General features: G+C 40.9%; 1 protein-coding gene across 1 annotated transcript; it reads right to left on the bottom strand.

The window, feature by feature from the left end:
- Nucleotides 1–12,099: 12,099 nt before the first annotated feature.
- Nucleotides 12,100–13,579, bottom strand: SST (somatostatin). The gene is made up of 2 exons (XM_026500418.3): nt 13,350–13,579; nt 12,100–12,462 (listed from the first exon to the last, which is right to left on the bottom strand). The coding sequence occupies exons 1-2, from the start codon at nt 13,485–13,487 to the stop codon at nt 12,250–12,252; spliced, it is 351 nt and encodes a 116-aa protein (XP_026356203.1). The 5' UTR covers nt 13,488–13,579; the 3' UTR covers nt 12,100–12,249.
- Between the last annotated feature and the right edge of the window lie 2,337 nt (nt 13,580–15,916).

Raw genomic sequence — 15,916 nt, forward strand, 5'->3', positions numbered from 1 at the left:
CTATTCCCCCTCAGGTGGTCCTCAGCACCTTCCTTAACTCAACGTGCCCACCACAACCTATTATGCTTCTCCCAAGCTTCTCTTCCTCTGTTGCTCGTCTTGGTGAATGGCACCTCTGCTACTCTGTTGCTTCCATCAAAAAAGCAGTAATCATGTTAGCTTCCTCTGAAATCCCCGGCCACATGGACGAGGCTGCACTACTCTCTTCTTTCTTTCTCCTGAATTTCTTTGTATTTCATACCATTTTATCCATCCTCATTGTCTAATCAAGGCTCTGAATACCTCTCACTGAGACTATCCACTACCCCTAAGTTGCCTTCTTTTCTTTCAGTTTCTCTCTTACCAATTCATCTTCCACATCACCGAAGCCACGCTTAACTACCGCAAACAAGTTCTGATCATACTCCCAGAGTGTGTAAAAGCCCCTCATCATCCGAAACACACAAAAAGGGTGAAATTCTTTCACAATGTTCTTCATGCCAACTCTCCAAGCTCCTTTATCTCCTCTTCTCCACTAACACACACACGCACACATGCACACACAACCACTCCACACTATACCACTCTTGGGCACTACCAAAATTCTTAACTCTTATCAGAGGTCTCAGATCTGCTGTATAACGGACCCCTTTTGGATTCTCTTTGCAGTCTTCAAGCGCTTTTCTTTGACCCTTTCACCCATAGTGGAGAGCCTTGGAAACCATCTTTGTAACACTTTGATCTTCCCGCTCTGCTCACGTTCTGAACCCAAGGTTGGCCAGGTTTTTACTCTCCACTAAGATTCTAGAATTTAGATTGAGGGCTATAAATTAGAGACCTACGGTTCACCAGGTTCCTTTTCTGTTCTTGTTCAACCCCATTATGTGCTTGGCAGCAATCTGCCTTGGCACCGTGGGATGCCCATGGTTCCCGATCAGACATTTCCATTCTTGTTTAAGCAAGATGAAATGAGTTTCTTTTACTTGCCACTAAATGAGTCTAAGTCACTCATCAATGTGTTGAACATCTGCTTTTCCTCTGACTGAATCATCCGCCAACTCTTTTCATCTTACGAATTTTTACTCATCCTCAGGACCTAGCCCCTTTGCAAAGTCTTCATTACTCCCTCTCTTACAGACAAATTTAGGTACTCCTGCCTATGAGCTGTCCCTGTATTTGCTATCACATTTAGTCATCACTCTGTTTTTAAGACTGTTTTGCCCATAAGCTCATGAGCTCCTGATGGCAGGACTATGTCATATTCATAGGTATATGTCTGACACGAGGGGAGAGCTTCACACATGGAAGACACTCACTACATTTATCTTTAATCAGTGAACTGATACTTACGAAAGGCACTCTGCAAACTCTTAAGGTCTATGCCACTATTAGATGGAAATTTCAAAAGACAGCTATCTTCTTCCTGTATAAAACAAAGGCCTTCCTTTTAATCTAATCACTAGATGTCCCATAGGTCATCCCCTCAGTCCTAAACTTCTGATTAATGCTTTGTCCTGAATTTTATACTCATCATAGATATTATCGAGTGATCAACTTTCCATAAAAATTAATACAAACACAAGAGGAAGAAGAGGGACTGAAATATCAAGCAATTTAGAGAAATAAAAACCTACATGCTAGTAGATCAGTCTTCCAAACAGTTCTCTGTCTTTTATTTGAAGTAGCTTTAAGGTTGACTTGTCAAAAAATATGTTGACAGCCTACTTCAACATTTTATTTTCATTTTAGAGTTGCAGGGTATGGGAAAAACCTTTATTTTCACCCCTAAAAATGTTTCTTAGTTTCTGAAAGAAATTGAAAAATTCTCACATACTGTCTCAAAACAGAACTCATTTATCCTCCATCCATATCAGAGAAAGACTTGTCTCCCTGCATCAACCACTTTAAAAAGTATGAACAAGCAGCAGCCTAAATTGTTCTTTGAGGTCCAAGGAAAATTCTAGATCAGAGTACTACATCTTGGAACTGATTCATCATTCTTGAAACACATTCTGCATTTTCCTGCCTCCGTGTTTTTGCTGTCTATCCCCTCGACTTGGAATAGCACTCAGGTGCCTCTGCTCCACCATCTATGAAAAGCTCAGCTCCTGTAATTAATTCTCTAGTTACTGTATGTCTGACTGATACCTACAAGTATTTTTGGAAAGATGGTGCAGTGAGTACCGTAAAAAAATCAGGAGAACTAAGCTTTAATCCTGAATGTAACATTGGATATGACACTTTTCCTCCCTAAACCTCACTTTTGTTATTTATTAAAAAAAAAAAAAAAAAAAAAAAAAAAAGAGCCCTCAGTGTTTGGGGAAATGTCTTTCTATGGTTTGGAGACAGTAATGGAACCAAAAAGCCAGTGCAGATTACCTGTCATTTCAACCAACAGTTGATCAATGTAGGCAATGTACCATGAGGCAGCGTCCATTGAAAAAGAAAAAGAAATTGATTCGTTTATCCCTGTAGTTAAAATCCTTCTTTCCCAGACCTTTAGAATACTTTTTAAAAAACTAATGATGTACTATATGTTGGTTAGCTGAACGCAATAAAAAAAAAGAGAATACTTTAAAAAAAAAGATTTTATTTATTTATTTAAGAGAGAGAGAGAGTGTGTGCGTGCCTAAGTAGAAGCTGGGGGGAGGGGCAGAGGGAGAGGGAGAAGCAGACTCCCTGCTGAGCAGGGAGCCCAATGCAGGCTTGATCCCAAGATCCTTGGGTCATGACCTGAGCTGAAGGCAGACACATAGCTGACTGAGCCACCCAGGTGCCCCTTTAGAATACTTTCTTACTCTCAGAAAAATAGACCACACTCAAGTTTGTGCAGAGATGGGTAAAAGAATTGGAGTACATGTTACATGCAAAAGAAAAAAAAAATCACAGGAGGAAGAATCAAGGTGGCTAGGAGGGAAAAGAGAGTATGTGGGTATAGTGAGGGGACCAAAGCATGGGTTTCCCTGCAAAAATTTAGAGGGTTTTTTTTGAAGCAGTGATTAGACTTGCTCTGTCTAACCCCAAAGTTCCTCAGGAGGCAGTAAGTCCTTCATCAGTAGAGGAACTTAAACAGAGTATGGATGACTTGTGGATAGGTAGATAGCAGAGTAAGTTCAGGTATTGAAAGATGGGTTGGCACACAGTGTCTGAATTCAAGTTCTGAACAATGGGTTAGCACATAGCCAGAGAATGCTAAGATTCTCTGTCCTAGGTCCCAATCACATGTGGCTCTGGGGCAACTCTCAAGCCAGACTCAGAAGGACATTGGTGAACTACTAGGAGGATGTCAGGATTGTTACAGTCATGAAATACACCAGATATAAGTTTACCAGATGCCCAAAGTGAAATAGCGGGTAAAACAACAGCTTTGGGGTATAATGGCCACGGCCTAGACCCAGTGAGCAACTCAAACAGGTAAAGCCTTTGCTCTTTAATTCCCCTAGGTCAGTCTCTTGATTCAGCTCCTTCCAGGTAGAATATTAAATAGCATATTTTAGCTTCTTAAAAGTAGTGTCTGATTTGTTCAGTTGTCTGTCTCCCTAGGACTACCTAATGGGAACTTAAACTAATAGGAATCAAGGGAGTTTAAAACACCTGCTGAGATGCAGAGTATTCTCTTTATAGACAATTTCCAAAGCAGCAATTTCAGTGTGGCCAAATCTTGACGGGATGAACAAGGACAGAGAGGCAATAAGTAGATGGACTTCATTATACACACACATTTTTAAATGTAGCAAATTATAATGTAAAAGTTGCCCGGAAGCAACTAAATGAAAGAGACTAGGAGACTAGCAGAGTTCTTTTGCTTTTAACTTTTTTCTTTGGTAAAGAGAGATCATCCTGTCTTGTAGCACTGAGAAATATCTAAAGACATCAACAGCTTCCCTCCCTTGCACAAATTTGTAAAAACCTAAATGTTTATCGATAGGGGAATGCATAAGTAATTCTGATATATTTGTACAATGAAACACTCTGCAGAAGTTAAAATGATGGAAAAATACAAATGGTGAGATTTCAAAAATGTGTAAGCTATTATTCATAAAGGTGCTTAAAGAACAAAGCAATGCAACATATTATTTATGATTGCCTGCATAGATGGTAAAAATACAAAACCATGGGCAGGAAGAGGAAACACTGAATTGATTATACTGTTTACCTCTAAAAGGAGAGAGAGGAAAGAGAATAAAAAGGAATTTCAACTTTATTTGTGAATTTATTTGGTAAAAATGTTGGAATGAAATTTAAAACTTAAAAAATTAAATATCATCTTCATCTTGACGAATTGCCTAATACATACAAGACTCTTTTTTCCTTATTGGTTCTCAAAATTTAGTGTGCATCAGAATCACCTGGAGGGCTTGTTAAAACACAGATTTTTGGACCCACTCCCAAAATTTCTGACTCAGCATATCTGGGGTTGAGTCCAAGAGTTTGCATATCTGACAAGTTACCAGGTAATTCTAGTGTTGTTGGTCCAGGGCCACATTTTGAGAACCAGTATCTCATCATATAGTTACTTACTAGTGAATACGCATTCAGACTTTAAACTGCCTAAGGATGGAGATTGTAGCTTAGTCTTTGTAGTTTCCACCTAGCAAATAGACCATCAGTAAATATTTGTAAATTGAAAGAACTCATCATTTAAAAAACTACACACACACACACATATACACACATACACACACATTCTGCAGTATGATAGCCTCTCAACAGCATGCAAAATAAGTAATACATTAATGGTAATACTTTGGCAATTTTAGAAACGCAGATAAAATGTTACCTAGAATGGTAGAACCCCCACAGGGAAAGCCTCAGGGTGTGGTCAACAGTGTTCTCATCCCCAGCAGGACGTACTTCTCAAGCCAGAGGACTTGAGGAGTTCCTAGGGAAGCCCAAAGTCAAAGAGTGGACAAAAACAAGGACACTAGATCAGAATACTGCAGTGAGTTTGTCATGTAATATCCACTCATTCACCTCCTACTTATGGTCCAGGAGAAGAGCCAGAAGCTCTCTCCAGCAAGACTGTGAATGGGAAGCCTCACAAAGAGCTCTGTGAAGCTCATGAGGGCTCTTCTCCGTAGGCCAGGGATGACAGTGAGAACGCTAGCCATGAAAACGGACTCCCTGAATCCAGGGAGTAGGGTGAGGTCCTGGGATGGGAGGGGCCAAGCGATGGGGCTTCATCACCAGAGATGAGGAGGATGTACTTACCATAACAAGCAGCAGAGTGAGAGCACAAGTCAAGAAAGGGTGATCTAGAGAGATCTCTAGCATTGTTTAGTTGATCAGAGTGTCCCTAAAACTGAAAAGGATGGGCAGCTTTACTTGATTCTTCAGAGGAGCTAGGCTTAATTTTAAGCTCTGTCATGGAAGTTATCTGTGGCTTTGGGCAAGTTACTCAAATTCTTTGAACATCAGTTTTTATATTTGTAAAAGCACATAGGTATAAATTTCTGCCTTAATGTTTAGTTTATGAATTGTAAAATGGTGAATATTTTAAGAGATCACATTTGTAGAACACTTTAATAAATTGGAAAGTATTAAACAAATGTAAGCAACCCTCATCTTTATTATCCACGGTATTTGTAAAGAGGCTGGTATAGGCCTGTGACATAATGAGGTTTCGAGGAGACACAGTCTAGTAGAGTCTAACCTTTTTCTTCTCAGAACTTTTATTTTAATAGGAAAGTCAGGATAAACATAAATGCACAAATAGCTACAGATATATAAACAAAAACGTAACCGTGGAATTCTACAAGTGTGCACACGCGCACATGCACACACACGCACGTGCACACACACACGCACGTGCACACACACACGCACTGCTAACAATATGACGTAGCACTCATGTATATATAAGAAAGCTCTTGATTAAAGTAAAGGAAAACCAAATTCCTTTTTAAAAATGAAGAGAACTTATTAGATCATACATATGACAAGTACAATAAAAATGTTGTTGCTTTTGTTACTGTTTGTGATAAGCTTAATACTACGACAAAGCCACTCCTTTGTGCCTTCTGCAGCCCAGACCTTCAGACAGCACTGCCAGTCTCAATGTGATTGACAAAAGCTTTCACCCTTCCTTATCCCCAGTCAGCAGGAAAGAGATGTCCCAACAGCGCTCAAAAGAGTCTCAAGGTTTACTGTGATTGGCCATGTGCCCTGCCATGAACCAATGCCTAGAACCAGGGGATGGTACGTACCAAATGACTTAATCCAGTCTCGTATCAATGCTGGGCTGGAAGTGGAGTTGATCTTGTCCAACAATTTGGCTGAGAATGCATAGGGGACACCAAAACAATTCAGGGTGCTACTGTCAGGGAGGCAATAAGTATCAGAGGAGGACTGGGAGAGAAAGGAGGAGAAGGACAGCAGCAACAACATCAGGAATCTGCCTCCTGCAATGACAGGTGATCCATAAATACGTGTTTTGATAAATCACATGAGAGGAAAAGCATGAGTGCCAGGAAGCTCCAGAAGACACTGGGAAGGTTATAGACCTTGAGTGGTCTTATGAGTACATCATGCTATTCCATGTATAACAACAAACAAAAACGATGATGAAGATGTTGGGGAGAAGTCTGGTGAAATCATCGCCTTCTGTCTTTGTTTTGGGGAGTGAGTGGGAGAATGTTGATGGAAAACGAGGAAGAAAAAGCTATATTCTAGTTAAATTTGTAAATGTGTATTTTGTAGTCAATAAATTTTTGCTAGGGACAGCAAATCTAGGGTAGTTTAATGCATTCCTTCCTAAAGTGTGCCATCTGACCTCAACGTAGCATTGGAACTGAAAATGCGCTTTTTTATTTTTTATACAAGAAAGATATAATTAACCAGCAATTAACCAAGAATGCATTATCTTTCTTAACTATTTGAACTCTACTTTAAAAGCCTGAATTTCTTTGAAATATTGCTTATTTTGATAGAACTGTTCATATCTGGATAACAATTTCACCATCTTAATGGACCTTATTCCAGGGACGTGTGAAACATAGGAAAGAGAGTACTTATGTGACCTAGAATATTTATCTAAGACCTTGGGAGCTGAATCAGCTTCAGTGGCATAAAAGCCTACTTAGCAAAAGTTGACCTCATTTGTACATTTCAATGAAATTTTTCAGGTCTGCAAATCCCAGCCTCAAGACCACTTTTCACAGGATATACATACAAGAGCAGAGGCAGGAAGATATGGCCACTACGCAGTCATAAGTGAGGCAGATTCCATAGCCTGTAGAATAAAGACTGAGACTAATAGACTTGTAATTGCTTCAGGCGAAAAATGCCCAAGCCTGAGTTGTACTGAAACCCATGTATGAGGAATTGAGTAGGAAAAGGACTGCTTAAAGCTGAGATTATGAATTTCATTTGTTTGTTTATTTATTCATTCACTTAGCAAAACTACAACGATGACATTAAATGTGTGAAAGGAAAGATTACAAACAGTTCCTTGGAAATAGTGTCCCTAATCAGGTCACAAAACCAAACTGCCACCCCAGAGCCTAAATCCATTTCTCCTCAGACAATAACAGAGAAGTAATATCCATGTGTGTTATATACAGAAGAGCTAAATTAAGATGGTCTGGAACTGATCTGCTCTTAATTTGCCCAGCAAGTCACAATTTCCCTGTAACTCACTTCTTTCCCCTAAAATACAGTGGGGAGAGCCCTGGATTGGAAATCCGATAACCTGGTTCCAACTCCACCACCAGCTGGTGACATCTTTGGGCAAGTTACTTAAACTCTCTGATTCTCAGCCTCTTCATACATGAAAGAATATTAACACTTTCAAAGCTAACTGAGATCATGTTGCGAAAGGGTGCCTTAGATCATTATACCTATAATTTATTTATTCCATCCAGAATAAAAGCATTTAGACTTTCAAACCATAATTTAAATACTAATAAGAAGAACAACTTAAGGGGCGCCTGGGTGGCACAGCGGTTAAGCGTCTGCCTTCGGCTCAGGGCATGATCCCGGCGTTATGGGATCGAGCCCCACATCAGGCTCCTCCGCTATGAGCCTGCTTCTTCCTCTCCCACTCCCCCTGCTTGTGTTCCCTCTCTCGCTGGATGTCTCTCTCTCTGTCGAATAAATAAATAAAATCTTAAAAAAAAAAAAAAAGAAGAAGAATAACTTAAAGAAAAAAAAGAGGGAGTTGCTGACACATCTCTTCTTTTCTAGTACTCTATGTGAACTTCCCTTATAGCATTTGGTCATTTTTAATGACAATGTCTCACTTACTAGACTCGGTTCCTTTTAAGCAGGGACCTCATCTACAAATTCTCTCCCAGTCTCCAGCAAGTCCTTGACGCTGAGGCACATTCTGGGTACTGAAAAACTGCACTTCTGGAATCAAAGCACTCATTTTCACTCCTAAAGAATTTGGGGTGGTCACTGAGGATTTGCCGCCTAGTCTTGTAGGTGTGGCTCCTGACTTTTCTGAAGACTACCCCTCCAGGCATAATTCCATCTCCTTGGTGTGAGTGAGAGTCTTTTCATTTGCTGGAAGAGCCTCGGCATCTCCATTCCAAGACAGAATCATTGTTTGCTTCTTGGGTCTAATTAAGTGAAAGACTATCTCCTTTGAGTTTTCTTTCCTCTTAATCAATACCTTTAACTGTTTCTTCCTATGTCTTTTTATAATTATAGGAAGCTATTTGTGTATCAATTGCCTTGTTCTCTCTCAGATGCAGACCTGCTGTGTGGTGGAAAACGAAGAAATTTCAGGGACAAAATGAGCATTCATATCAGAAACACACCAGTTATCTAGAAGTGCAGATTACTTAGGGGAAGTGTAGTAGAGTAAGAGGTAAGGGAGGGGGAATTTAGGCTTTGCCCCATCTCTGCCCCATCTCTGCATCTTTGGTACTCCCTGGATATCTTGGGCACATAGCTTCGCTTCTCCATATGTCAGCCCTCAGTAAAATGAATAGTGAGGGCCAGATGATCTTTGAGCTCTCTTCCATGTCTGGCATTTGGAATTAAAGGTATATTTTATGTCACCATAAAATAGAATTGTCTGTACATTGAGAATAGTTTGAGCCAAGGCCAAGAAAATTGGTCCTGCATTAGGATCAAAAATGAATGTGCATGATCTTGAAATAACAAATGTGAAAGAAGTGTTAGAGAATCTTTTTCTCTGTAAATGTAAGCCCCATGGTTGGTCAATGGTAAAGCAACCTTACTGGAGAACTTTGTAAAATGGTTAAAGAAAACTGGACTGATTGAAGCTTCCAGAATAAGTGATCCCGCTAATCACATATGACCATGGTTATTAAAATCAATACCATGGGCTGTATCTTTCTGCTGTCACACCAGCATCATATAGAAGAGCCACTAATGTCACTTTCCCCTGCCAACTAAAACATTAAGAAGGAATGTTGTCACCTAGTAAATAGAGATTTGTGTCTTTTTTTAAAAGATTTTATTTATTTATTTGACAGAGAGAGAGAGATCACCAGTGAGAGAGGGAACACAAGCAGGGGGAGTGGGAGATGAAGAAGCAGGCGCCCAGCCAAGAAGCCTGATGCGGGGCTCGATCCCAGAATGCCAGGACCACACCCTGAGCTGAAGGCAGACGTTTAACGACTGCACCACCCAGGCGCCCCTTAGATTTGTGTCTTTTAAGACTACTCATGGACCATTTATTCTTTAATGAACACTGAGAACCAACTATGTACAAAACACTCTATGAGATACCGAGTGAACTATACCTATGAACTATACCTATGAATCAGACGTACATATACTCACTGGAAGTTACACACAAATATTTATTCTCTTACATACATTCACAGAGCTATGATACATGGCAGGAAGTGGTAAATAAGCACCATCGAAGAGATGCAGATTAAGTACTCAGAGAAGGGAGCTATCCCAATTGAGGGCATAAAGAAAAATTTTAATGAAGCAAGAAGAATATAAAGTAAGTCTTGACGGTTGGGTTACATTTGGACCTGTGGAAAGGACAAGACACAGCAAAGGCAAAGAAAGAGGCACTAGAAAGCATAGCACAGTGACAACAAAATTAGCACCATTAACATTCAATGTTTAGCAGCTCTTACTATGTACTATGAACTTTCAATACATGGTCTGTTGAATCCTCATATATCTAAGGAATTGGTTCCATTAGTATGCTTATTTTTAGATGGGGAAACTAAGGTCCAGAAAAGAGGAGTACCTTACTCAGGCCCTCCCATTATTAGAAGTAGCAGGTTGTTGAGGATTGCTGAAGTCTGTGGTTGTGGCAGGGAGGAAGGAAAATATAATCTAAATGGTTCATTGTGGCTAGATGGCAAACAGGCTAGAATGCTAGACTCTTTCAGTGAATCAAACTTAGGAAGTATGCAAATGAACTAAATAGGAAGTAAAAAAAAAAAAAAAAAAAAAAAAAGCTTCCAGGTTTTTTTTTTAAAAAGAGCTATGCTCCATATATTAATTAAAATGTAAAAACTCAGCGCCTCTCCGGCAGAGAATGTCAGTCACATCTGGAAGGGGTATGACTCTCCTTCCCAGTACAGCCCTCTGCTTGTGAAGGTGGGAAAACTGAGGCTGAAAGATAATTAACCTTGATCAAGTGCACCATTCAATTTAGGCTTTAAATAAAGAATAAGTATATATGTGGGCTCACGACTACATAATTCTTGCCAATTATTTTCATACTGCTATTGGGAATTGACAACGAAAGATGATACTAAAAAGTTAAGATCCCCAGGCACTCATACAATCTATGCACTGCAATGAAAACAATTAAGTTGTGTTCTCTTCTGTGCTTTAATCATAATAATATGATTCTATTACTTCACTGAGTTGATTGGTAACCAGATGTACATAAGGAATTTAACACAGATCCCTTAAGTGGACACACATTAATTCCCTTGTCAATGTCTTGTAAATAAAAGATGCGTCAGAACCTCAAACGGTCTTCTATTTTCACAGAGATTAGTAAAGTGGCTTGGGTTTTCTCTTGTTTGATCAGCTGTTAGGAACTAATTCTACTAAGCCACATTCATATTAAAATGTATATTATCCAACACAAATATTTTCTATAAAATACAAAGTCCCTCTTAGATGTTTGTATGCTGCCATCAGGAAGCTCACACTATGGGGATCTATATTGAGTTTATGTATTTATATTGGGTTTATTGTTCTATCGCAGCTATTCAGAAATACAGTTGATGTTTAAAACATACATCCCTGAAGGGACATCTATTTAGAGTCTCCATGAGTTAAATTAGCAGTGTTTTAATCTCTATCGTGAGCGGTACCGATCAGTACGTCATTATGTTAATAATAATAGCTAGCATGTATTGAGTGTTTTTATTATAGTTTGCATTTTTATTTGATGTTTTCTCTGATCAAATCAAAAGAGGGCTTGAGATCTCTTCTTCAGTTATTCTGCAATTATGATATTGTGCTCCGATACCTTCAATAGTATAGCATTCACTGAGTAAACCAACACACCTTTTTTTTGCAACCCATACTACTCTCACCTGGAAACTTAGAACAAAAGTAATATTTTCCCCTGAGAAAAAAATTTAAGAGCTTATTTTTAAAACATGAGCAGTCTTTTAGCTTTGTTCAGTTAGGGAGAGGATTGTCAAAGAAGATATAAAAGCAATGGTGTTCTGTAGATAAATGTCCCCAAATAAGAAACAATTTTTAAAGCTTCAGAACTTCATTTTAGCTACGTAAGCCAGCTTCTTTCCTTCAGCTTCTAAATGATTTTTCCCTTCCATCTTTCATATATTTTACATATTAGCCTGGTGGATAGTTGGACATTTCAGCCTGCTTACCCACTTACCCATAAATACTCATTTCAATATCTAATTTTAAGTGTCTTTAATATGTAATTGATATTTGTGGTAGACTTACCCAATAATTATCACTGGGTTAAAGTTAGAATTCATAGAGTTATTTGAAATTATTTCAGTTTTAAATGACCCAAACTATAAGGGTTTCCATTTAGGACAGATTCTTTATTGCCACAGGGAACTTTAAATAGCATGTCTGCGAGATTTGGAGTGCCCATCTCAAGTAACTTGACTGAAATCACACCTGAAGCTAATCTCATATTATTGAACAAAAAGATACACAATAAGAAATCAAATTCTTGTTTTTCATAATTTCACCATAATTTTATTTTGTATTTACAGTCTTCAATTTCTAATGCAAGGGTCTTGCCTAGGATTGGGGGATTAAGGAAGAGGGGTGAGGTTTGGAGGAAAGGAATCAGAGGTCTTATATGGACAACAATAATTAATAAAGCTAACAGGATGTGAAAGTCTTCCAGAAGAAATTCTTGCAGCCAGCTTTGCGCTCTCGGGGTGCCATGGCAGGGTTTGAGTTAGCAGATCTCTGCAGTTCCAGCCTCATTTCATCCTGCTCAGCAGCCTGGGACAAATCTTCAGGTTCCAGGGCATCGTTCTCTGTCTGGTTGGGTTCAGACAGCAGCTCCGCCAAGAAGTACTTGGCCAGTTCCTGTATAGGGTAGAAAGAATAGAGAGAGAAGGGATGAGGATGATGATGATGATGGAGAAAAAGAAATGGAAAAGCCTAATTTGGAAAGCAGATTCAGCTACACCCAAAACCCAATTTTCATAGCTGTGCACTTTTGTCGCACTTAAAATCAGTTAAGGATATAAAAATAAGGGTAGTTGCTGTAATCACCACATTACACAGAGAGGCTTGAAAAACTCAAATGTTTTTGCAAGTTTCCTGCCTCTATAGACTTAACACACACACACACACACACACACAGAGAGAGAGAGAGAGAGAGAGAGAGAGAGAGAGAGAGAGAGAAATAGATTATTAATACAGTTTTGCAAAGATAAAACAGCGCCAACAGTTTGTTTAATTCAATTTCAATTTCCAACTCATTAGCTACAAACCGGAATGTTCTTACCGTTTTTGCTAAGTTAACTGTGGGGAACGAGACCTTTCCCAATCTTAAACATACTGTGTTCTGTCTGTAGAGTGCCCTTTAGCAGCATGGGAGGGAGGTACTGCTCAGGAAGGTAGCCTTCAGAGGTCCGCGCTTTCAGCACCTGGGCCAGCACCTCCGCGCTGAGCACGGAGGGATGGATGCCTCATCCCTTCCTGCTCAGCTACCCTGGTCTTGGGATTTTCTTGAATGCCAAAGAACTTACCTGAACTGTGACCGACTGCGCTGATTGAGAAAAAAGAGGTAAGAGGAGATTCTGGACTTTGAAAGTTTTCCTGAGAGCTTTGGGAGCTGAGGGACCCAGAAAAGCCCCGAAACTCTTCAGGAGCACCTCCTAAATCCACCCAAAGGGGTAGGGTAAAGGCTAAGAGAAGATTGAGGGAGTCGGGAGAGGGAAAAGAAGACGTCGAAGAAGGCTCCTTACCTGCTTGCCCGCGGCAGCAGCCAGGGACTTTTGCAGAAACTGACGGAGTCGGGGGTCCGAGGGCGCGCCGGTGACACCGCCCAGAGCCAGGACGATGGACAGCGCGGCGAGCGCGCACTGGAGGCGGCAGGACAGCATCTCCGCGGCGCCGGGGAAGCCGAGCGAGAGGACGGTTGGTCAAACTCTAGGAGACGATCCGCAGGCAGCAGCGATAGCTCTGAAACTCGCGACTCCTAAAGCGGCTTGTGTGCTCTCCACCGACTCCCCGCTTTTTAAACTCTCTCTCTGACGTCAGACTAGGAGGCGCCCCCAGATCTCACCAGCGCTTTTACGCACCATTACCCTCGTGAAATCAATCACAGAAGTAAGAGGAGGCTACACAATCCAAAGTGGTTTACTTAAAAAAAAAAAAATCATAATCCTGCACCCGCACAGGCCCACATGATTTTACACATACCACAATCTCTATACAATCTTTCATATTCGGTCACTGCTGTGCACACACGCATTCCATGATTTCACTCATACATACGCACATGCACACACACTAAATTACACACACACTCAACAGTCAGCGTCGGAAGAGGCAAATGCTCCATCACACGGCTGCAGACAGGTAAATGTACCCAGACAACTCAGCCTCTCATCATACTCAAACATTTTAAGAGGGCCAGACAAATGCAAAGGTACTGGTGTGTGAGAAGAGGGGGATTCAGAATCATTCTTCTAAAAAGAGATTTGAGAATGGAATGTGGATGTTAGGAGTGAATCATTTCTTTCTCCATTATCTCTGTAAAAAAAAGTCTCAGGGATTGCAATGTGATGGATTCTAAAAGAATTTCACTTATCCCTACACTGGAGGAGAAAGTACCTTAGCCTCACCCTCCATCCCTCTTTCTCAGCAGCTGAGAGATTTCCGGTCTACCTACCTTTCTACTGTGACAAAATATACCAAATATTTAAAAAGTGAGACTGACTTCATTTGGGTGCCTGGAAACTTGGCGCTGGAAAGCGATCTCAGAATCCATCTAATAAACCTCAGAGTCTCGGTTGCTGAGTCTAGTGATGGGTAGTGAAATGCTCTGGCCCATTTTTGCACAGCTTCAGCAAGGGCAAGAGCTCCACGTTTCAAGACCAGGGTTCTTTTCACTCAGCTCTAAGGTATCTATCAGATCCCCGGCCAGTAGGGGCAGTTTTAGGTCAGGGACCCCCAGTCTGGACATGCAAAAGTCCAAGAACCCCCCCAACATATATGACTACTATTCTGTGTCTGTGTGGGAAAAGAATCAACAGACTCTTGGTTAGATCCAGCACTTCCCTGCTCCCACACACATAAAAAGGAAGGTTAAGAAATGCTGTCCTAGAATTCTGGTTGTAGTCTGGTTAGATGTTTGGTGTCTGGTTCAGAGTTTCAACAGCCACCCCCCCAAAAAAAATTGTTATCAAGGCAGGACTAGCTAATGTCCCTGCAATGGACTAGATGATCTCTACAGGCTCTTCTAGGACTGACATTTTATGTCCTTCAAGCTCATAAAAAGCTAAAAAGATATTCAGTGTCTCCAGAAACCAAGTGAACCAAATAACTTGGCCGATTCTGTCACCAGGATTCTCAGTACTTAGACCAAGACCACAATGTGGAAAGGCAGGAGGCTTTGGGAGGTGTCCTGAATGGCTTGCAGAATTGTCACCATTTCCTTTTGTGCCTGTAAGCCAACGCTATGAGAGAATGTACAGCAAGGAGTGCTAAAATTTCCAGGGCTTGGCAGGTCCAGACAAGGCTAACCACAACTGGGGCATTAAAAAGTCACTCACATGTGTTGGAATAGTCTGGGAGAGCAATGGATCTGGGGCAGAGGAACCCAAGCTAAGAACTATATGTTATTTTCTCTATATATCCTGGAACCTCCTTGGCCCCTGACAGGGGACTCAGAATCTAGTTATATCAGCCCAACTGTCCACAGGCACTCTGCACCCCCCATAATCTCACATCTCCTCCAGCCAAGACTTGGGTCTTAGCAGCCCCATGGAGTAGAGAAGGAGAGTTTTCCTATAACAGCAGCCAGTCCTGGAACAAACAGCAGCCCTACTCTCTTGCTCTGTGCTCTGGGATCTCTTCGACCTCCCCCCACCCCCCAGATTCCTGCTCCTCTCTTCCCATGTTCTTATCCTCTTCCTCTGTCTTTGCTCCTTGTTTCTCTTTCTCCTTTTGTCTAACTTTTCTCTGAATTTCTCTCTCAGGATCTTTCTTATTCTATCTTTTCATTTTCTCTCTACACCCCCTCTCGTCACTCCTCTTTGCAGCTCCCCCCTCTGCTGTCATTTTCTGACTTCAGTCTGGTTTGATCTGGCTTTCTCTCCTTCTCTTCACTTCCCTTCCCACCCGGCCTGGCTGATATCTACCCCAGCCTCTGCCTCTAGCCTCTCCCTAACTCACCTCCCTCACCTCTCTCCTTCTTGGCTGCTTCTCAGGAAAAATACTCAAGATCTCTAAGCTTTTTAATACTTATTGGGGAATAGTGAGGTCTGGGTTGCTTCCCTCACACCCTTGCTGAAGTGCTGGGGCTGTG

This window comes from Ursus arctos, unplaced genomic scaffold (assembly GCF_023065955.2).
Source record: "Ursus arctos isolate Adak ecotype North America unplaced genomic scaffold, UrsArc2.0 scaffold_4, whole genome shotgun sequence".
NCBI lineage: Eukaryota > Metazoa > Chordata > Mammalia > Carnivora > Ursidae > Ursus > Ursus arctos.

Coding starts and splice junctions, on each gene's coding strand:
- SST (XM_026500418.3), bottom strand. CDS start 13,487: ATGCTGTCCTGCCGCCTCCAGTGCGCGCTCGCCGCGCTGTCCATCGTC. Junction 12,463..13,349: donor CTGCTGCCGCGGGCAAGCAG/GTAAGGAGCCTT, acceptor TACCCTATACAG/GAACTGGCCAAGTACTTCTT.